This window comes from Schistocerca cancellata, chromosome 4, assembly GCF_023864275.1.
Source record: "Schistocerca cancellata isolate TAMUIC-IGC-003103 chromosome 4, iqSchCanc2.1, whole genome shotgun sequence".
Classification (NCBI taxonomy): domain Eukaryota; kingdom Metazoa; phylum Arthropoda; class Insecta; order Orthoptera; family Acrididae; genus Schistocerca; species Schistocerca cancellata.
Window position 1 is genome coordinate 681221967 of NC_064629.1, and position 23600 is coordinate 681245566.

The window sequence follows — 23600 nt, forward strand, 5'->3', positions numbered from 1 at the left end:
TGTTGCATTGTCCTGCTGGAATTGCCAAGTCTGTTGGAATGCACAGTGGACATGAATGGATGCAGGTGATCAGACAGGATGCTTAAAAATGTGTCACTTCTCAGAGTCATATCTAGATGTATCGGGGGTCCCATATCACTCCAACTGCCCAAGCCCCACACCATTACAGAGCCTCCACCAGCTTGAACAGTCCTCTGCTGACATGCAGGATCCAGGGACTCATGAGGTTGTCTCCATACCCGTACACATCCATTTGTTCGATTGAATTTAAAATGAGACTCGTCCGACCAGGCAACATGTTTCTGGTCATCAAGAGTCCAATGTCGGTGTTGACGGGCCCAGGCAAGGCATAAATCTTAGCGTCATGTAGTCATCAAGGGTACACGAGTGGGCCTTTGGCTCCGAAAGCCCATATCGATGATGTTTTTTTGAATGGTTCATATGCTGACACTTGTTGATGGCCCAGCACTGAAATCTGCAACAATTTACAGAAATGTTGCACTTCTGTCATGTTGAACAATTCTCTTCAGTTGTCGTTGGTCCCGTTCTTGCAGGATCTTTTCCCAGCCACAGCAATGTCGGAGATTTGATGTTTGACTGGATTCCTGATATTCGTGGTACACTCGTAAAATGGTCAGACAGGAAAATCTCCACTTCATTGCTACCTCGGAGATGCTGTGTCGCATCGCTCAAGCGCCGAGTATAACACCATGTTCAAGCTCACTTAAATCTTAATAACCTGCCATTGTAGCAGCAGTAACTGAACTAACAACAGTGCCAGATGCTTGTTGTCTTATATAGGCATTGCCGACTGTGGCGCCGTATTCTGCCTGTTTACATATCTCTGTATTTGAATATGCATGCCTACACCAGTTTCTTTGGTGCTTAAGTGTATTTTTGATGACTCTGGCTTTCATTTGTGGAGCAGTATGACTTATTATGTTGAAAGATACAAACCTAGAATGAAGAATACGATTCATGTCCACTCCTCCATTTCTGAACATAAATTCCCGACTAAAAATCATTTAATAGTTGACTCCTTCTAGCAACTTTGTATACAGTCTGAAAACATTAGCTGTTACTGATGTATCATTCTTCAGTGCCATAACACTGACAGGAGTCTTCACTTCTGCAGATCATACAGGGCATTTAAAAAAAACTATTATGTTGTCAAAACTATCTATTGCTGCGTCATGGTTCGATTATTGGAGGAACGAATACACTGTCCAGTCTACATTCATTGCTCCCAGATGTCGGATGTCTTCTGTTTGCTTGGTTACCGGCACATATAGCAAAATTGCTGCTCCGCAGTAGAAATCTTTTTGTGTTCTCGAGTTTGCCAATTGATTACTGTGCAAGGACATTTCAGGCTGAGGTACCAAATGATCTTCCAAATGAATAGAATGTTCGAAAATGGTATCATCAATTTGCAGACACAGGATGTGTATGTAAAGGAAAGATTCCTGGCTGACCTCTTGTTCAGATGAAAATGTTGCACGAATTCAAACTGTTTTCCAACAAAGTCCTACAAAATCTACTCGTCATGCCAGTTGGGAGCTACAACTGCCTACAACAATAATTTGGTTTGTTTTGAGACAATGGTTGGTTATGAAGCCATACAAGTTACAGCTGTTACAGGCTCTACATCATGAGAAACACATATTTGTGGCATTTCCTGATGAGCTTCAGAATGCTATAGAGAATGATAACACTTTTGCACAACCCGTCGTGTTCAGTGATAAAGCAATGAAGCAACTGGGAAAGTAAACATACACAATATTCAGATTTGAGGCCTACAGAACCCACATTGAACATGCATGAAATTCACCCAAAGTCAAAGCATTTTGTGCAATATCCCATTCACCTCTTTACACCTCATTCTTCTTTGATGGAAACACGGTTAACTGTCAGCAGTATCCTGCTATGTTAAAAAACTGGTTGTTTTCATGACTGAACAAGTCTGAAATTCGTTTCTCAACAATATGGGGAACCCCCCTCACTGGAGTCACCAAGTGCCTGTATATGTGAATAAAACTCGACCAAGTCGTTGGATTGGTTCTCAAACAGCTAGTGACTTACCACTTCTCAGCTGGCCTATATAGTCATAGTATTTGGTGCCCTGTAACTTCCTCTTGGGGAGTTTCACTAAGGACAACATCTATGCAACGACAATACAACAAAACCTTGATGAGTTGAAGAACTGAATCTGTATGGCCGTAACACCAGTGACAATTGACTTGCTTACCTGAGTATGGGCGAAATTCAAGTATCAATGTGATGTTGTTCATGTGACTGGTGGATAACGTATTTACATCTGTAATCTAAATGTGAGAAATTCCTAAATATATGAGTGAAGTTTCATGTTGTATGTAATAAATATATGCATTTGAAATATGTATATTCTTTTTGAAACACACCGTATTTTCAAAGCAGCTTTATGGGCTGAACTTACTCTGTGTTTAAAGATTTTCTTCCAGAGAGATGTTATCTGGCCTGTTTTGTGCAATACTGAAATTGTTGGCCACTGTTGCTAAATATTCATTCCTTGTTTACCTCTTTCTGTCCCCAATGACTCAAGTTTATTACAACTTTTGCACCCCAGTTTCTTGTCTTTTACTATCAACCACTCATTCTTTGTACAGAAATCATCTTTCTGTTCCACTGACCAGCAGTAAGGAAAATCACAATCAACACTATTTCAGCAGGAGCCCTGCATAAGAGTGGCAGACAATTTGATTTTCACTCTTTTCCTTATTTTCATCATGTCTGCCAGTTTCATCACCACCCTCAAATAACCCAATCTTTTTGTTTGCTGGTGATGAGAAATATTGCTTAATCTTGTGATTTAGTTTGACTCAAACTCTGACAGAATTCCAAACTTTGCCGAAATCTCTTCAACAATGAATGTAGAAGTGAACAAACAACATTATGGCATCACTGAATAACAATGAAAGCAGTGTCTTCTTGAAATTTATTTTAAAATCTGACCACACAAGACAATTATTTATTTCTGTGGCTCTTAACATTCACAAGTGAAACTATTTCAATAATACTGTACAAGTCAACATTCTAATCACATTACGAAAAAGCTGTAGATTTGCTGCGAGGAAAACTGAAACGAATAGCAACATACCATTCACAAATACCCTATATACAGACAAAATATAATATCATTAGCTACTTTCACTAATAATGTAATTGATGTATGATATTTTTGCCTTACAATATGAATAAAATGTAGCTCTTTTTCCTCTCTGTGGATTTATGAAAGTAAAGGAGATGCAACCCCCAGTATACCCCGGAAACTCTGCACCGATAATATTTAACACAGCAGTCTGTTTTAACAATCACACTTTGATAATTGTCCTATGAATGTTGTGACAGCATAGAGGTATTATTAATGTGAAACAACTGGCAAAAACAATTCCAAGCATGATGAGCCAACAGCAAAGTACTGCATAGAAATTCCATCCCATGATCATGTAGAGTAATCTCTTCTTCTGTCTTTGATTCCTTTATTTTAAGTTATCTCAAATTGAAAAACTCACTTACCGCTTTTGCTTTTATTGACAAATCACCACTATCAGTTCTATTGTAATTGTTATGAGTAGCGATACTTTTCATTCCTTTGGCTTTTATAAAATGAATGACACTTTTACTTACAAATGACATATTTGAGACATTACTATCAGTACTTTTTGTACCTTGTTTCACATTCTCATCACAAAAGATTCTCCTTTCACATTATCATAAGCTGGAATAAGCTTGCACTGCAATCATTCACATGTTTAATTTTGTTTGCAGTTTTTGAGTCCCATTTTTCTGTCATTGTGAAAGATTTCCTGGCATGGTTTGCGTTTCTGATCTGAAACTGTGTTATTCACAGCTTGTGAAATTTATTTGTGAGTATTAGCATTTTGTAATCTATGCTGTGTTTTGTGTTCTTATACGTTTGAGATAATGCCAAAGAAAGCATTCATAAGGAAAACTGTTTTGAAGTATATAATATTAAAATGAATGTTATTTACTCAATGTTCATAGTGTCTGGTGATACTAAAAATGCAAATCACTTGTGGTAAATGAGTTTAATTTTTTGTTTGCTGTTCATTTAAGGCAGAAAGACAAAAATAGCTACAACAGCTACTGAAGAGGTGAACCACACAAATAAATTCCCCTACTCATTTATAATGTTCAAGTTGCAGTCAGTGTATCTGGATATTATTTGCAATTATGCTTCGGACCGAAATCATAGTTACAGAAATGCGAATATAACTCATTACCCTACAGTAGGTATGATCGCCCCCAGGCAACATGGTGGCATCCGGCACTGCTTCATCTTCAAAGCATGAGCTCCCCTGGCGTTAGCCAGCTCAAGAAAAACATTCACTTTTAGCTTTTTGCTAATCTAATGGAGAATTTGCAACATTGTGCAATACATTGGGCAACTATGTGACCATTGATTTTGATGTGTTGGCAGAATAGCCAACACCGTGTTGCTAGAGGAGGCCAAAATGCACGCGTTTATGCTCACGCAGACTGGCGTGAGGTCTGGAACAGGACAATGCAATCAATATAGCCAATAAGGTATGTTGCTGCTGGAATACTTAACTTTAATCCATAATTGGTGTACATCGCTCTTGACAGTACATTAATAACAATCTCAATATAAACTGGTAGTGGCGCCTTGCTAGGTCGTAGCAAATGACGTAGCTGAAGGCTATGCTAACTATCATCTCGGCAAATGAGAGCGTAATTTGTCAGTGAAGCATCGCTAGCAAAGTCGGCTGTACAACTGGGCGAGTGCTAGGAAGTGTCTCTAGACCTGCCGTGTGGCGGCGCTCGGTCTGCAATCACTGACAGTGGCGACACGCGGGTCCGTCGTATACTAGCGGACCGCGGCCGATTTAAAGGCTACCACCTAGCAAGTGTGGTGTCTGGCGGTGACACCACAGATTTACTTCCAGGGGTGGTTCAGAATTATCTTTTAAAATTCACTCTATATTTTCTTGTCATTTAGATTAAACATTCTGAATGATTCTCACTTAAGGGATGGCACACAGGTAGAAAATTAATGATTTTGAGTCCACAAAGCTTACTTTGCTTAATACACTGTGAATTCTCTGTCACAGCCATTATTGGGACATCAAGGGAGCGATGACTGCTGCAGTTGTATGCTACTGGACATAATATTTTTACCTCTTCCACGAAAGAGCCATTAGCAGGAAGATCAACAATCATTAAAGAAAACTGAAGACATTATTTCCCCAATAAATTTTGTTGCTACCTTGATTCTGAACACTGTGGATCTAGAGCTGAAACTGCATTCAGTTATGTAACTACCCCCTACTGCTACATTTATATACTTCTAGGGTAGTCCTTCCTGTAATGCTATTTTAGTATGATTGGACTGAATGTCTACAAAGGTCATTTCAAAGCCAAAAGTTCATGTTATCCTACTGATTTGTTACAATTTGGAATATTTTGTGTTTTTAAAAAAGACTTTTTCATAGCATCGTGGTAAGTTGTAATGCATTTGTGCATGCAGTGCATACTAAATAGCATTTTTTCATTAGTTTATTGAACACAGCAGATAAAAACAAGAGATAAATTGGTCAGCAGGAATATAGTCTCCTACATTATCTACATTAGTCTGACAATGCTCAGACAGTTTTTTGACTTCACACCTGTAGACAATATGTTGGTAGACTTCATCTCCTTGCATGTTATGTGGTGAAAGAGATAGCAAAGATGTGCAGTTTAGCAGAACGATAAGGCATGTAGACTTGTAAATTCAGTCACCAACTGTACATTGTCTTCTTGCACCCTTTATATTACAGCCACTACATCTGAATAAAACAAACAAAGAACTGAGGCTCAAAATAATAGAGCTGACACAATGAAGTGAAAAGATTGCAGAATTAAATACAGGTGGAATGGCAAGCCACAACAGAATATAAAATAGTACGCGTAACTGCAAAACCAGGAGCTTCAGGGGTTGGGGGGACTAAAGGAGAAGAAGAATCCACAGCACATATTGCATTGATTACAACATATATTAACATTTCATGAGACCCTAAAAACCAGATAAAATTCTAACAGAAGAAATAAATGGTATTGACAGCAAAAATGAAAGTTGAGATACAATACTTACTTTGCTACAAGTTAATATTTGCTACTCACTGCCATAAAGAACTGTAAAGTTAAAAATGTGGTCATGATGGGCAGACTAACAGAGTTGAACAGAAATCAAATAGATAATTTTTTTCTCCTAGGAGATGTTAATTCAAGAAAATGGAGAGAAAATGTAGGGAAATTTATTTCAAACTGGTCTCAAATTTTCAAATATTACTGTAACACCATACAGTTTAGAACTAGAGGGAGAGTTTACTTTGTAAGACTGGTTGAGGATAATAGTTATTGTTACGTTTTGTAGGTCTCCAGATAGTGATACAAGTGTATTCTCTTTAACTTAGTTCATGGTTAAAAAACAGAAATTTGGAACAAGTGTTGCTACACTAAATTTAATGTGACAAGAATAAGAAATCAAAATGCAGTAGTATCTTAATTATTACCAAGTAAACAAATACAAGTTGGGACTTGTATAACAAAAGAGAAAAAGATTTTGGTTTAACTTTTTCTTAATGACATGGTCCTCAGAAATTGTGTAAAAGTTGCGACAGAAGGATGAAAACAGAAGGGTATGTTGCAAGAATAATTACCATCCATGTAGGTCAGAAAAGCTGGTGCATTCAGTGGTGCAACATGTTCCTGTATACAACATGCTCGAGTTCAATGGCTCCTTCAGAAACCATGCCATTTAAACCCTTCCCTCCAACATTAGCTTTTCCAAACTATGTAGATGGCAATTCTTCCTGCAACACATCCTTCTCTCTAGTAATCCTACTGGTCTTAATCCCTGCTAACCCACTGTCCCCATACCCTACCCAGAAGGTTCCCCTTCCTCTGTCCTGTCACCCTCTCCCAGCCCATGTCTCCATGTCATCTTGCACTACACCTCACTGACTGCCATGCTAGTGTGTTGCGTGCCTAGCCTGTGCACCTGCCACCCATTCCTCCCACACTCCTATCCTGCACACCTGCTGCCCCCCTCCGAGCAACCAGTTAGCCATCCCCAACCCCTCCTCCTGCTTCCCACTCTTTCTCGCTCTACCCAGTCCACCGAACACAATCATCATCGCAGTCCACCTGTCAAATGCAATCCTGGTACTGTATGTCCACTCGGCACATTGTAGGTTCATGCTCAACACTTCTGTTATTTGGCAAATGTTCTCCTTTACTCTTAATTTACTTATACTTCATCATCTGTTATGTTATTAATACAACAATATTTACTTTAGGTCATAGCATTTAATCTTTGGAATATACACTCCTGGAAATGGAAAAAAGAACACATTGACACCGGTGTGTCAGACCCACCATATTTGCTCTGGACACTGCGAGAGGGCTGTACAAGCAATGATCACACGCACGGCACAGCGGACACACCAGGAACCGCGGTGTTGGCCGTCGAATGGCGCTAGCTACGCAGCATTTGTGCACCGCCGCCGTCAGTGTCAGCCAGTTTGCCGTGGCATACGGAGCTCCATCGCAGTCTTTAACACTGGTAGCATGCCGCGACAGCGTGGACGTGAACCGTATGTGCAGTTGACGGACTTTGAGCGAGGGCGTATAGTGGGCATGCGGGAGGCCGGGTGGACGTACAGCCGAATTGCTCAACATGTGGGGCGTGAGGTCTCCACAGTACATTGATGTTGTCGCCAGTGGTCGGCGGAAGGTGCACGTGCCCGTCGACCTGGGACCGGACCGCAGCGACGCACGGATGCACGCCAAGACCGTAGGATCCTATGCAGTGCCGTAGGGGACCGCACCGCCACTTCCCAGCAAATTAGGGACACTGTTGCTCCTGGGGTATCGGCGAGGACCATTCGCAACCGTCTCCATGAAGCTGGGCTACGGTCCCGCACACCGTTAGGCCGTCTTCCGCTCACGCCCCAACATCGTGCAGCCCGCCTCCAGTGGTGTCGCGACAGGCGTGAATGGAGGGACGAATGGAGACGTGTCGTCTTCAGCGATGAGAGTCGCTTCCGCCTTGGTGCCAATGATGGTCGTATGCGTGTTTGGCGCCGTGCAGGTGAGCGCCACAATCAGGACTGCATACGACCGAGGCACACAGGGCCTGGTGATCGTCGAGGGGACACTGAATAGTGCACGGTACATCCAAACCGTCATCGAACCCATCGTTCTACCATTCCTAGACCGGCAAGGGAACTTGCTGTTCCAACAGGACAATGCACGTCCGCATGTATCCCGTGCCACCCAACGTGCTCTAGAAGGTGTAAGTCAACTACCCGGATCTGTCCCCCCTTGAGCATGTTTGGGACTGGATGAAGCGTCGTCTCACGCGGTCTGCACGTCCAGCACGAACGCTGGTCCAACTGAGGCGTCAGGTGGAAATGGCATGGCAAGCCGTTCCACAGGACTACATCCAGCATCTCTACGATCGTCTCCATGGGAGAATAGCAGCCTGCATTGCTGCGAAAGGTGGATATACACTGTACTAGTGCCGACATTGTGCATCCTCTGTTGCCTGTGTCTATGTGCCTGTGGTTCTGTCAGTGTGATCATGTGATGTATCTGACCCCAGGAATGTGTCAATAAAGTTTCCCCTTCCTGGGACATTGAATTCACGGTGTTCTTATTTCAATTTCCAGGAGTGTACATATAATGCAAGAATCACTGGGATTGCACTGATTTGCAACCACTAAATGTCTGTCATATGGATAAAACTCAGTAGCTACTGTTGCAACTACCAGCGAGTATAGAGCAGAAAATGGTTACTTGTAGGTATTCACAGTGGCTTCACATTCCGGAAAGAACATGTTAACCATGTTAGCAGATATATCTCTCTCATCTGGAAACATATGCAGTTACAAACAATTAGCTTTGTGTGACATAATTAACACTTCCAGTCACATATCCTGCACAGTTTGTTCATAGTATGCATTTCTGCACATTAAAATAAGATTTTAAACACACTGAAAGAATATACACACAGCTTGTCTGCATCTGTCTCCACCATATGGTGAGTAGCCATCTATCCTTTTCATAATACTAACATTATTCCTTCTTGATTTTCCATTGTTTCACTTTAAAAGGTTGTTATTTCAAAACACTTAACATCTATTGACTCAGATACAAAGTGTTATCATAAAGTTTTAATTATCACACAAAAAATAAAATTACATAATTGAATTTTTCAGTTTTTTAGGTGCATGCCTGCAGTCCTGGTACATACTGAAATCCTTGTGCCACAATATCATTGCATACCACTAGAGCAGCAAAAACTAAATTAGGTGTGTCATTTTGTTTTTACTCCTTTAGTGGCATCAATATAGGCAATTGACTCAGATCTGATGGTATTTGGAGGACTGAACATAAAACTCTACACATAACACAAACAAATAAAATATTGAGGGTAGTTAAATCAAGGGCATGTTTGCAAAACAACAAGTCTTGCTGCTGGTCAGCTGTTTATGTGCTACTGTTTCAGAACAACAAGTAGGCAACAAAGTTTATGACCTCTGTTTCTCATCACAGAATGTGGAGATTCCAGGCTTGCCTGAACTGTGAAGTTGGAAAGGTGGCAGACCTGGCAACAGAGTACAATGCTAGCACAGGCACAAGTGTTTCAGGAAACACCATTCAGCACACATTATTGAACATTGGGCCTCACAGCAGATGATCCCTGTGTGTGCTTATGTTGAAATCAATGACATCAGCTAGAATTTCAGATAGTACTGGATCATCAAGATTGGACTGTGGATCAATGGAAACATGTTGCCTGGTCAGATGAATCATGTTTTTTGTTACACCAGGTCAATGGTGGTGTCCAGATAGGCTATCATTCACATAGACAGCTGCTTGAGACATGCTCTGCACCACGGACTCAGGCTGGTGGGGGCAATATTACTTTATGGAGGGACATTTGCCTAAGCATCCAAGGGACATGTGGTAACAATTGAAGGCACCACGATATGATAGCACACTATAATGGATTCACACTGGTGTCTTAGCCACTCAATTTGCCACAGCTGAACCCAATGAAACACACCTGTGACAGTATTTGGCACCAGCTCTGTGCCTGCAAAACACTGGCGGCAAATTTAGGGGAATTGAGTGAACGATGAATAGACACATACCGCCAGGAACTTGTCAAATCCATGTCACATGGAATCACTGTTGCACTGAAGTCAAAAGATGGACCAACACGCAGATATGTGTACCGAGAATTAATTGAGTACAAGAACTGAGATATAATGATACAATTATTTCACAACAGAAGAGATACTTGTATGTATGTACTGTGTATGTTCCACATCTCCTGAACCACTGAATTGATTTCAATCTAACTTGGTAGGAAATTATTTACTACCTGGAAAGAATGCTGTTAGGGTAAGAACTAGCTACTTTCTATTGGGATCGGGGCGACACTGTTAAGAGAGAAAGGGGAGGAGGAGATAGGGGAAGAAGGAGATGGGCACAGATAGGTGTGAGGAAGAGACAGGAGAGGAGGGGGGGGGGAGAGAGGGGGGGATAGAGAGGGGGAGAGGGGGGGAGAGAGGGGGGGTGAGTGGGTGGGGTGGGAAGGGGAGGGGGAGGGGGAAGTGCACGTAGAGGAAAGAGGAGGAGATGGACTAACAGAAGGTTGGAATAAATACATACCTGGGCAAAGCCTAAAATTCTTGAAAGAACTGCTGCCCTCTCCCCCACACACACACCTACCTTTTCCAGCTTTACAGTGTTTGAACCTTTATTTGTAATACAACACCATTCCTTTTTTGTTCTAATACAGTCTAATAACTGGAAAAATTGCCAACTAATAGCTTCCATCACATCAAACTTGTTAGATTAGTTTAAAACATCTCAGGAGATATGCAATACCACCAGATTACTGACAATGCAAAAACCAAAGATCTTGTATATTTTAATCTCTGAAATGAATACAATATGGTATTTTATTTGAAACTTAATTTACTTGCTGCACACAACTATTTTGCTGCTACAAAAAATCACTATATTCCATGAACAGATTGTATGACAACTGTTGACATCCACATGTACATGGATGATGTTACTAGCAGTATATCCTACCTGGTCATCTCGTAGAATTGCTGCAGTGACATGTTGCCATAAATTTTCAGATTCACATTCACCTTGATGTTCAATAGGAACTGTGTAACGTTTCAACCTCTTTGATTTTATCTCAGGTGTAGGCTTCCACAGAAGTTGCTCCTCCTGAGGAAGATAAGGACAAAATATATCAAAACACAAAAGATATTACATACTCATGTGATTAATAGTATATACAGAAGGAACTACAAAATTATTAAAGGAATAAATTAATGTTTTCAGATATTAGATGAAGAATGTGTTATACAAACACAAAACTGAAGATACAATTTACTTCACTGTTAAGGAAGGAGGAAAAAAAAACTTTGTAATTTGGTACAAAATTGAAGTAAGGAGTGGAAATGCTTTAACTGTTTCTTAATGTATCTGAAATGTGGATAGAAGTCTCTCACATTTACACACATTAAGGTTGTAAAAAATTAATGAAAGAACAAATGGAATTTTTTATTAATGAACAGCACATTGGATTAATATTTTCATTTTTAAAGATGACACTGCACAAAGAGTAAGTGTTATTGCTAGCAATGTTGAAGCCATTTGTGGAAGTTCCTTATGATTTTGGAGGCTGTCACAAATGAAATGAAAGTGACTGTCATGGAGGGATCAGTGTTTGCACTGTGGAGGGACTATAGTGGTGGGAGAAACCTTTATAGTTATCTGTAGTTTTACAAGTAATACCACCAAGAGTTGACTGTCTGAGCACTGTACTCTCATTGCTAAATCATTTTACAAGACCAGTGACTCTGTGACTGCAACACAAAGAGCATTCTAGCCCAAATTATATGAACTTGATGAGAGAGTGTAACGTCAATGTGACTAGGTCACACCAGACATCACATCATTCACTCTTGATTTCAAAAGGAATGTTCTCTAATTATCTTATTTCTTCCAATGGTATCACTAGTTGGCTCACTGGACACCTACCTACTTTGACTCACAATGATCTTTTCTTCCCTAGTGATAAATAAAAGCTAAGATCTATGCCTACTACCTAGGAATTGTGTAAGAAGTAAAGAAATACATACAATGAATTTGTCATCACACTGCCTGTGATCAACTGCAAAGTCATGGACTGCTTTAGTGAACAGTTTCACCTGTGTATGCATGTAGACTTTCTTGGTAAATACTGATTAAAAGCTATGTTTCCAACCATGGTGGCAGGGTTGACAACCTGCAAAGTTTTGATGAGTCATGAACACCATCTTCACCAGAAGATGCATATGACACTCATAAAAGCACTGCAATATATCAACGGTGTCACTGGGATGGAAATCTGAGAGCTTCTCGTCAGCTCCAACAGTGTATTATCCATAACAGCTGCTACCTAAATAAAACTTTTAAAGTAAAAACAATGTATGATTACATGTAAGTTATTAAAATCTAAAATTCATTAATCAGGTGACTGGTTCTGATTATGGTACATCATTAGACAGTTAAAATTCCTTGAAAAGATAAATATAAAGTTTCAGAGGCCAAGACAAAGGCATAAATGAAAATAATCTAACTAATTTAAAGTACAGAATTACATATCCACACATGATGTCAACTGAAGAGAGTGGTTACGTAGTGATGATAAACACTGCCAACCAACGCATGGCCATTTGCAGTTCAGTAGTGGAGGCTCTGCCCACTGTCTCCGGCTAACGTCATTTACAGCCAATGGTTACAGAGTATGACACAATTTCATAATAAGGTTACAATAAAGTGTAATTACTATAGATGTAATAACAAAAATATAAATATGAGAGGATATAAATTATGCAACCCAAAAAATTTATTTTTAAAATAAACAATATTTCCAGCAAATATCTTGTACATTTCTGGTAACTAATGTCAATGATATTGTTCCATTTGTACAGAATAACCTTGTACTACAATGGTAGGCTGGTAAGTAATGCACACATGCTTGTAGAATACGAACAAAATGACCTTGACCTTGATGTGGTAGGTAACCTCCCCCCTCTAAATGCAAGGACAGTTAGAATGCGTTGTATTCATCCAATATATTTTGAGTAGTGAAAGGAAGGAGATGTGTTCTCTCCTAGTGAGACTCATCATTGTTTATAGGCTGTTTATTGTGACGATGCTATTGGTAGGTCTACTGTAAATTGGTGTGTACTAAAATTTCACGGTTGCGAGCCTGGAAAAACTGTTATTGTTGAGGCAACATGCAGCATATGTCCAATCACTGTCGCTGACGATAAACATCGCAAACTCATCAATGATTTGATTCAAAATGACTGGTAAATCATTCAAACACATTTTGCAAACCCTATTGGAATATTCACGGAATGTGTTGGCTTCATAACTGAACATGACATCTTGCAACATGACAACACTCATCCACACCCTCATGCGCAACTGAAGAACCACTGCAAAACCTGGGGTTTGAACTGATTACACACCCTCCTTACTCCCTCGAGCTTGGGCCTTGCAATTTTTATTTTTCTTCTCTAATCAAGAGAGACCTCCAGGGTAATCATTATACCTTAGGTGATGAGGTGAAGGCACCTGTCAAGTCCTAGATTTGAGAAAAGTCGGAAAAATTTTTCAGTTACTGAATGAAAAAAACTTTTTCCAGATTGGGAGAAATGTGTTAGTCTTAATGGTGATTATATTGAAAAATAAATACTCGATTCTGAAGCTTAAAAACTGTATTATATGTACTTTTCTGCCTTATCTTCCTAATAGTTTTTGATTATGTTCTACAGGCATATGCGCATTACTTTTAAGCCTACCCTTGCTCACCTACCATACTGAATTACACAGCCTTTTTCACACTGACAATGACTGTGTACACGACAGTTCAACTATACCTTGTTGCCTAAATGACAAACCGGTGTTCAAATGATGTCACAATTTATACATTTGTACAAATACTTATGGATATTTCACTGTACATGCTGTGTCAACTGAAAAGAAACAATACATCAACTTTGTTCTTTCTTCCTAAACAATTGTCGATATCTTAGTGATTTCTGTTATTGCCACTTGTTATATTATTTTAAAATGTCAAATACTTATGTGTACTTCATGATAAATATTTTATTAAAGAAAATTTAATAGCCAAGATCACATTCAAAAGTACTGAATGTGATCTTGGCTATCAAATTTTCTTCAAATCAGTTACAGATTGACCCTTATTACCTCTAACTCCTTCTTACCTCTAATTATGAGAAATTTCAATATTTTATTGAATTGACAGAGGAATATTTAACCTTCAATTTTGCTTATAATGTTACAGTTTACATTTAGCTTACACAACTTCACTTTCATTTTATGATGTATCATGTATTTTGACGTATGATTTATGCTTAATGTTTGTGATTAATAATGATATACTGTCATAAAAGATGATGCATTTTCCTGTTTATTTTAGCTTGTGCCTGGCCATCACTGATAATATAACATCTCTGATGGATAACAGCATGTATCAATTCAGGTTTCATCTTTTAGGTAAACACTTGACATCCTGTCAGCCATTTTTTGGACTAAGTGTGGCTATTGCACCTCCTACAGAGGGCAGGCCATGTTGAAATACCACACATTATGGGGTACTAGTTCCTTTTGATTATCATAAACAAAATTTCTCTGCATTGCATAATTTATATACCATCTCATATTTAATATTTTTGCAATTACATCTATAATAATTACACTTTACTGCAATCTTATTATGAAATTATGGCATACTCTACAACCATTGGCTGTAAACAATGTTATGTGGGAGACAGTGGGCAGAGCCTCCACTACTTAACAGCACACAACTGTGGATTGGTCAGTAGTGTTAATTGTCACTGCAAAGCCGGCTGCTCCTTCTCACTCTTTCCAGCCACCATAATGGGTAGATACGGAATAACACTTTAAATTAGTTACATTATCTAAATTTATACCTAAGTCCTGTCCTCAAACTTTGTATTACTCTTTTCACAGAGTTTTAATGGTATGACGACGATCATAGCATGATCGAAACTGGTCACCTGATTAATAAATTTTGATAACTTAGATGTGATTCTACACCATTTTTATTTAAAAACTTTTGTTCTAATTTTTTGAATGCTGTTTTCCAGGAACAATGTCCCAGAAGATGCTTGCTACCTATATGCTGCATTTTTCTATAACTTTAAAAGTGTTCTCACGTATTTTTAAATGTGAAATAATTTTTATGATTTTCAGTTTATGAACACCTCTCACCTACATTTAGATATCTTTTAATATGAACCAACTAATTCATCACATTTTAAGACTGTGTCATAAAAAACTATGGTTGAAAATGGCTATGATTAAAGTAGAAATAAGGGTAAAAAAATGCTTCAAAACAGCAACAAAACACTATACGGCAAATACAATGCTTTGAGGGGCAAATACCCAAGTTTATTTCTTAAACTGTAAATTCATGGTTACTGTCACATAACCAAGGTAAATGTAACTAACATGGATATGTGTTGCAGAAACACAGTCATATGAAATTTTGTAGCATGAAATAAAATAAAAACTGCAAGTGAGATAATTGGCTAACACTTACTGCCTTTGATGTAATGAAACTGGACTCTCATATTCTTTTAAACCAAATTAATAAAGGGGGTCCAATGAGTGATATATAAAGTAAGCTTAGAACTAAAGTCAACAAAGAAAACTAGGGTGAAAGTTGAAAACAGTATGCACATGAAAGATGAGTGGTTATTTTAATTAATTAATTCGTTAATTTGTATCTTATACAGGATTTTGCAGTTCACAATTGAACTATAACACAACCCTTTCTAAAACATGAATGGAACAGGAAGATATCTCTATATTTGATATAATGTGGAGTACCATATGCCACGCAATTCATAGTGGCTTGCAGAGTATTGAAATGGACATAAATATCAAATTGCAAACAGAAGAGAAACTAAAAACATTAATCAATATGCACCAAAAGGAAAATGATCCCTTGGAATACCTAAGAAGAGAGGACGAAAGCAATTGTGAAGGAAAAGAATGGGCTTAGAACCCCAAATCCTTATGTACGATGGCATATGTGGAAGTCCTGTATCTGTGTATATTTATTCAGAATAATCTGAAGTGGAACCTTCAAGTAAATAGTATCTGCAACAAATATGTTGACAAAATACCATAAAAATCGTGTTACAAAAAGAATTGCACATCGTGATTTGACCCTAAACAAAAGATGACCCCCGTTTTTGTTAGAGGTTTATTGAGAAAATTTTATTTTCAACATATTCCGACTAATCAAAATTACCAACTAGTTTACCGAGATAAAGAATCTGTCAAAGAAAGTTAACATTACACCTATTCTAAACTTATGCCATTTACTGATTGTCTACATTTTGATAATACGAGGAAAAATAAAACAAACCAAACGAATGATTCACATCAATTTTTATCTGCATGTCCTTTTTTACTCACTATCTAAGCCAATCATCTATAGTATCACTGTTTTTTTGTTTTTTCACCACCACCACCACCACCACCACCACCACCACCACCCCCGGTATCATTTCTGGGATGATACTTTCAGGTCACCAACGAGAGGCAAGAAAACATTCAATGTATTTCTACATATGAGAATATGAGAATCAATAAAATTTATAATCTTGGTTGCCACAAATATCTGGCTGTTGCTTCTGAATATGTTATTTCTGAGATTGCAGTCATGGTGGGATCTTAGAACATACTTTTTTTTTTTTTTTTTTTTTTTTTTCCCCCCAAATACATAGAGGATTTACAACATCTATGTGGATGGGAGACTGAAACAATATTGCTTCATCTCTTGCTTTCAAACATGTTGTCCATCCACTGCTCTTTTATTGCCTGTGTAGAACCAGCAGCTGACACATCCCCTTTTATACCCATTGTACCTCACGGCGAGTGGTGACGACATTTCTGCACAAAACGTTATCAGTACACCACTAGCCCCCTTTCTTGACTTTTAAGTGCTATGTTTACATACGGGTTCCCAAAGACTGACTTCATAAACGTAATTCTCAATACCACTTCTGGTTGGTCATATGAAAACTCCCATATCGATTCTGGAAATGTGGTTATAGTTGTTGGATTTCCACTTCTACAACTGATTTTCACTTTCATGCACAACAACAGTTTTTGAAAGAAGCTTGGGTTGATGGTTGTGTCTTGCTTCAAAAAATTTTTTGGCTAATCTGAACAGAGCAACTTTTTGTGCAATGAAGGAGAAGTAGAAGTATTAGACTGAGTATGGATTTCTCTACCTCTAATAATTATAAAGAGCCATTGTGCTGACTAAATCAGAAACTGGAACAGCTGATTACCAAATGACATATTTTCCCAAACTAGCAAAACCAATTCAGGCCTTTACCTGTAAACACAACAGTGAAAAACTGTTTTCAACATTCTGTTCTTGTCTTCTGGAAGCTGTATCACACGTAAATGTAGTGACTGTCTCCTGCAGAAACAGTATATTATTGTTGAGACTCTGTCCAATTTTGAAATCAGTTCAAGACAGACTACAATTTGATTCATGCAAACTGCAGTTTAAATGTGGTAGATGCTCATAAAAAGCCAAGGTATGCAGTACACATTCCCATGGTCAGCAGGGCAACAAAATTTGTAGCCTGCTCACCACTCCCCTCCCTAAATTCATCCCCGTTCTCAGCCAAGCTGGTGTTAATGTTACCCATCCAACCCTTCTGAATTCTTCAAATAGAATCTGCATGTGATTTCAATTGCCAAAGCTTTATCTATAAATGTAAGACGAGCCCTATATTAATCTATTGCACAATATAAAAATGTTGACCTTGGCAGCAAAAGTTTAATCTGTGAACATAAGGTGAACCCGTAGTTTTATAATCACAAACTTGGGAAAAAGCCTTGTCTTATAAGCATATAAAGTCAGTAAATACAGATCAGAAATATGGAGTGCAATAATCCAAAGTAAGTTAATTAGACTACTTATCCTAACAGAAAGATCAGTGCAAGTCATCTGCAGGGTAAACCTAAGGACTATTACAGAACTTTGCTCTCCAACCAATAATATATTAAAAGCAGTGTTTGTCACTCAAAACACAATAACCAAACATAGCCTCTTATCCATGACAATCTGATATGTGATACAAAGAAAAATACCATATTACTAGTCACAGGATAGTACTGTTGGTATGAGTCCAACCACATACAGGAATTAAAATGGCAGATGTGTCATCAAAAGCAGTTTTAGTTCTACCACACCACAGATAAAAGTTTATCTGAAGAAATTACTTGTCAAAAATGATGTTTGTATGTTTTATAGCTATATTTATATGCAATAAAAATTCAGGCTGCCAAAATGTCCTATTTAACATTAAGTAATTTCTTTTGTGCTGCTAATCTAATAATAATAATAATAATAATAATAATAATAATAATAATAATAAATAATGATAATAAATGTGCTTTTATAGAACAAAAGAACAGAATTTTGTATACATTATAAAACCATCTTAATAAATGTTTTAAGATTTTCACTGGAAAATATTTTGCATGCTGTGGCTCAAACTGGTGTGATTAGCTATCACTGTAAATCTACTTGGTGTTCAGTAGACTATTATTATTATTGGCAATGTAATCATTTTCCACAATAAAGAAATACTGCACTGAGATACCAACAGCCAATTCTTTTATGTCTAAGAATGGTGTACATAATACAGGGTGAATCATAAAGGACTCTGCAACTTTGGAATGATATATAAATTTATTAAGAAAACTTATAGGATCAGTAGACATGTCGTTTTGTAGTAAAGAACTTCGAGTTTCACTAAAAGTGTCAAATGTCATTTTGGATTGATGTGAATACCATTTGTGATGCGGCAAACATCCCGCCGGTAACACCTCCTTCTGACATTCATTGTGGTAAACTGGGCATAACTTATGCAACAGTAGCGTAGATTTGATTTTTCAGGTTGGCTAAATTGTTTGATAGGGGGAGGAACATACACATGGTCATCAATTAAATTTATGTTCGGCAGTTGTTGCAGAGTTAATTTCATGAAACCAAAACACACAATGAGCACACTCTGAACCAGTGAAAGTAGCAATTTTAACTGTGCACTATGCAAGGGCTCCTAGTGGTGAAACGAGGTACTGATGCACTACATTAATCGAACTTGAGGTTGTTTGCTACTAAATGACATATCTACATATTTTGTAAGTTACCTCAATAAATTTCTGTATCATTCCAAAGCTGTAAAGTCCCTTGTACTCACAATGTAAAGTATACACACTAACCTAACATGATATGCACAGCGGAGGTATTTTTCCCCCTCTCACAGATATTGTTGTAATCTATTTCATGATATTGTTTTACATGGAGCTAATGACACAAAAAATTCTTTTAGGACTAAAAGAAAAGAAAAAAGAGAAGAAAAGAAAAAAGAGAAGAAAAGAAAAAAGAGAAGAAAAGAAAAAAGAGAAGAAAAGAAAAAAGAGAAGAAAAGAAAAAAGAGAAGAAAAGAAAAAAGAGAAGAAAAGAAAAAAGAGAAGAAAAGAAAAAAGAGAAGAAAAGAAAATCCAGAATGCTCTATCATGTTCTGTCAGAATAAATAATCAGACCTTGATTTCAAGAATTGCACATAATAGATTTAAAATTTTTCTTTTTAAAATTCAGTCTTGATCGCACCGCATATGCTACAAGAACTCAGGTGTGATCAAGACTGAATTTTGAAAATAAAAATTTTAAAAATTTTTTGATCACTGTTCCAAAAATGTTTATTAAAATTGACATAACAGATTACTCAAAAAAATATTTTCCCTCAATTTTACAAAAAAAGCTATCACTTATGTGATTGCAATATGTAGTTAGGGAGAGAGATTACACTGGCTTAAAGGTAAAGGATTTTCCTTGTGTATTTTTGCGTGCCAATTTCAGGTAAAGTACTTAGAACATTCAATCACAAGCAGTTTTGACACAAAATTAGAATTTCCATGAGGTACACAAAATGCAACTATTTAATTATTTTAATAATGCCAGAATTGTTTTGTGACTGAGGTGGGCTTGTTTTGTAGCATGGATGAGTGATGCAGAAGTACCTAAAAGAGTATCACAAGGAAATCCAGGACAAAGAGGGTGCGTTCAGCTGAGAAGCAAATGGGAGGATGGTGTGACACAGAATCTCTGAAAAATGGGTTGATAAATGGAGGAAAACTGTTGAAGAGACCAAGGCTCACAATGACCTGTAGAGCCACAGAAGCAAGAGGAGAAGAAAAGGAAGAAGAAGATATTTTTGTGAAGGTTGGCAATTTAACCTGCTACAAAAAGGTGTTTAATTTTATAGTCTGTAATACAGCTACCAATATATTTTGGTGATATTGTAATGTTGACACCTATATGTGACTATGTAGACCAGGCTGTTTGTGCTCGTCGGCTCCGTTGTGAGCCGCGGAGCGCTCCCTGCTCCAGGGAGCCGTGTCGCTCGCTGTGACCATTCGAGTGGGCCGGCATGCCGGCACTTGGCATGGCTGGCTGAGGCAGGCGGAAAGGCAAGCGTTTTGATGTGCCAGCTGCGTCTTACAAGATCGACAACCTCATACTCTTAGCTGCTAAGACGTGGTGATATGCTACACCAGGAAATACGATGTTCAGGAGATAAATAAGAAACAACTGTTTTACAAGAAATTGCATACTAAATTTATTGAGCCTCTGTAGCTTGACATTTTCTTTTCATTACAAGATCAAAAATATCAGGCGTCAAAGTGTTTGCAGCATTAATGCGGAGGACGGCCTTCATTGTTGCATCCTGAAGCAACAATCGTTCCTTACTTTTTACTCTTTTCATTGCTGAGAAAAGCTGCTCACAACAATACGTAGATCCAAACATGCACATGATCTGAGCGGCATTGTTGTGAAGCTTGGGAAATGTTTTTGCTGTAATGAACAATACCATCGTGACAAATCCAACATGCTGTAGTACCTCTCTTTCAACAAAGTTGAATTTCGAAAATGAATTATCTACAATTGAAGTGACGGTGACAAGTCATCAGGGGAAACTGAAAAAGGAGTGATGAACACCTTAAGTTCCATTTCCAAACTAGTGAGGTCTCGGAATCGTGTTTCAAACGACGTGATGAGCTGCTTTAACTTTGCTTGGTAATCACCGAAAGTAGTACCTTCAGGTAGTTTTAAAGAAGCAAGACGATTGAAGAACGCTAAATGTCCATTACTCATCTGCCTCTCAAATAAACGTAACTTTTCCATGAACGCTTTGATCTGGTCATGCATGTCAGCGATTAGCTGCCCTTTGCCCTGCAGTGACAGATTTAAATTATTCAGATGCATAGTCATATCAGCTAGGAACGCCAGGTCTGATATCCATTTTATATCTTTCAGACAACGCATTTCTTCCCCTTTCATTTCGAGAAAAAGGGATATTTCCTCACGAATGGCAAAGAAAACATCAAGAACTTTTCCCCGACTCAACCAATGAACTGTACTGTGGTAAGGTATATCCCCATACTCCACTTCCATATCTTTCAGGAATCCTTTGAATTGGCGATTATTCATACCGTGACATCGCACAAAATTCACACACTTCACGACATCTTTCATTATGCCACCTAGCTCTATTGTTTCAGCACACAGTGCCTCTTGGTGAATAAAACAATGAAGAGTCAAAATGTCTTTCCCGAATCCGTCCCCGAGTTTATTTTTCAAATGAGAAGCAAAACCTTGGTGACGCCCGATCATTTGTGGTGCACCGTCTGTCGTTACAGAATGGAGCTTATCCCACAGCAAATTCATATTGTCCACTGATTCACAAACAGCTTCAAAAATGTCACGTCCTGTTGCTGTGTAATCGAGTGGTACCACATCCAAGAGTTCTTCAGTTACTTGCAGCTCCATGTCGTCACCTCGCACAAAGACTGCAAGTTGAGCACAGTCCGATATGTCGGTGCTTTCGTCAAGCGCTAGCGAAAATGCAACAAAGCTCTCCACCTTTTTCCTGAGCTGTGTCTCTAAATCCGTTGCCATAACCAGGATTCGACGAGACATTGTTTGCTTCGACAGCCAAACCCCTTCAATTGCCTGCACCTCCATTGGAAACAAACATTCTGCAACTGCTACCATGCACGATTTTACGAGCGGTCCCACCGAAAATGCCTTGCCACTTGTCGCAATGATGTGAGCGGCCCTGTAGCTTGCTCGAATTGCAGATTCAGTAGTGTTTTCTCCACTCTCATTCACCTGAAAATTATAAACGCATTACAGAACACGAACTATGTTGCATGTTTTGATACCCTCCGTATTACGATCAAATCAAGATCAGAAATAGCCATGATGACAGCCAACCTTCTTAGAGGAGACGGCACATGAAGAAGAAGAAGAAGAAGAAGAAGAAGTATTACGAAACCATTTTCGAAGTTTTGTCTCCTAGTATGTCGTTCTTAAGCCTGGCTACCAGTTTTCTGCGTGCAACGCCTTCTACCTGATCGTTGTGGGCTGCGTGAAGACATGTATAATGTCGTCGTATATTGTACTTCTTCACAGAATTAAATACTTTATGACATAGAAGTCACTGCAGACGACCATCCCTCTCAATGAATGGAAAAGTATCCTCCAATAGAGGTACAGGGCTCCCGCGGCTAGTCATAGCTGTCACTGAACACGGATTATTGTGTCAGTTGTGGCTGCATGCGGCCAGGGGGCAGTTAGTTCGCTTTCCCCCTCCATGCGGGCTCCGAGCTGCCGCAGTGAGCGCTCCGGAGCGCTCTGGCTCCCTGGAGCTGGGTTGGGACTGCCTGATGTAAACTTTCCCTGCATATTAGTATATCAAATTCTTGTCAGGTTTCAAGCCAGATCAAATTGTCATCTGAGCACAATATTTCAGCGGTCCACCTGGCCGCCATCATCAGGTGAGAAAAGCTACACTGCTCTCGCCAATTACTGATTCTACTCGCAAATGACTGCATCTTTATATGCATCGGAAGTACAAAAGCGCACACGCTCAGTCATTCTTGCTGCCTCCTGGCGCAAAAACGCCTCTGGTGGTGAATACTCTCAAAAACGATATATCATTACAAATGATTATTCATAGCCAGCCAATTCAGATGGCATTGTTTCTTCATGTCTGATAAAACAGGATTCCACATTTTACTTAGGGGGTATCCATCATCACAATTAATGATATTATCTGCTACTCTGATTTCGACAGATTCTTTTAGAACACAATCCCAATACCATGAAGCATTTGCAACTACTTGCGTCTCATTATATAGCATCCTGTGGCCCTCTGTAAGGCGATACTCAGCCACCTCAGATTGATCTGGTTGTAATAATCACGTGTGGCAATGATGTTCAATACACCTGTCGTTGACAGTACGAATTATTTGGCCAATGTAAATTTTCCAGCACTCGCACGGTATTTTGTACACGCCAGACT

At 38.7% G+C, this 23600-nt stretch overlaps 1 protein-coding gene across 2 annotated transcripts in view; it reads right to left on the reverse strand.

Annotated features, from left to right (window-relative positions):
- The window catches only part of LOC126184565 (oxysterol-binding protein-related protein 8), a 211549-nt gene that overhangs the window by 22821 nt on the left and 165128 nt on the right, over positions 1-23600 (reverse strand). For both annotated transcript variants that reach the window (XM_049926994.1, XM_049926993.1), the window contains exon 15: positions 11173-11316. In XM_049926994.1, the coding sequence (XP_049782951.1) occupies positions 11173-11316 (144 nt within the window). The remainder of the gene's footprint in view (positions 1-11172; positions 11317-23600) is intronic.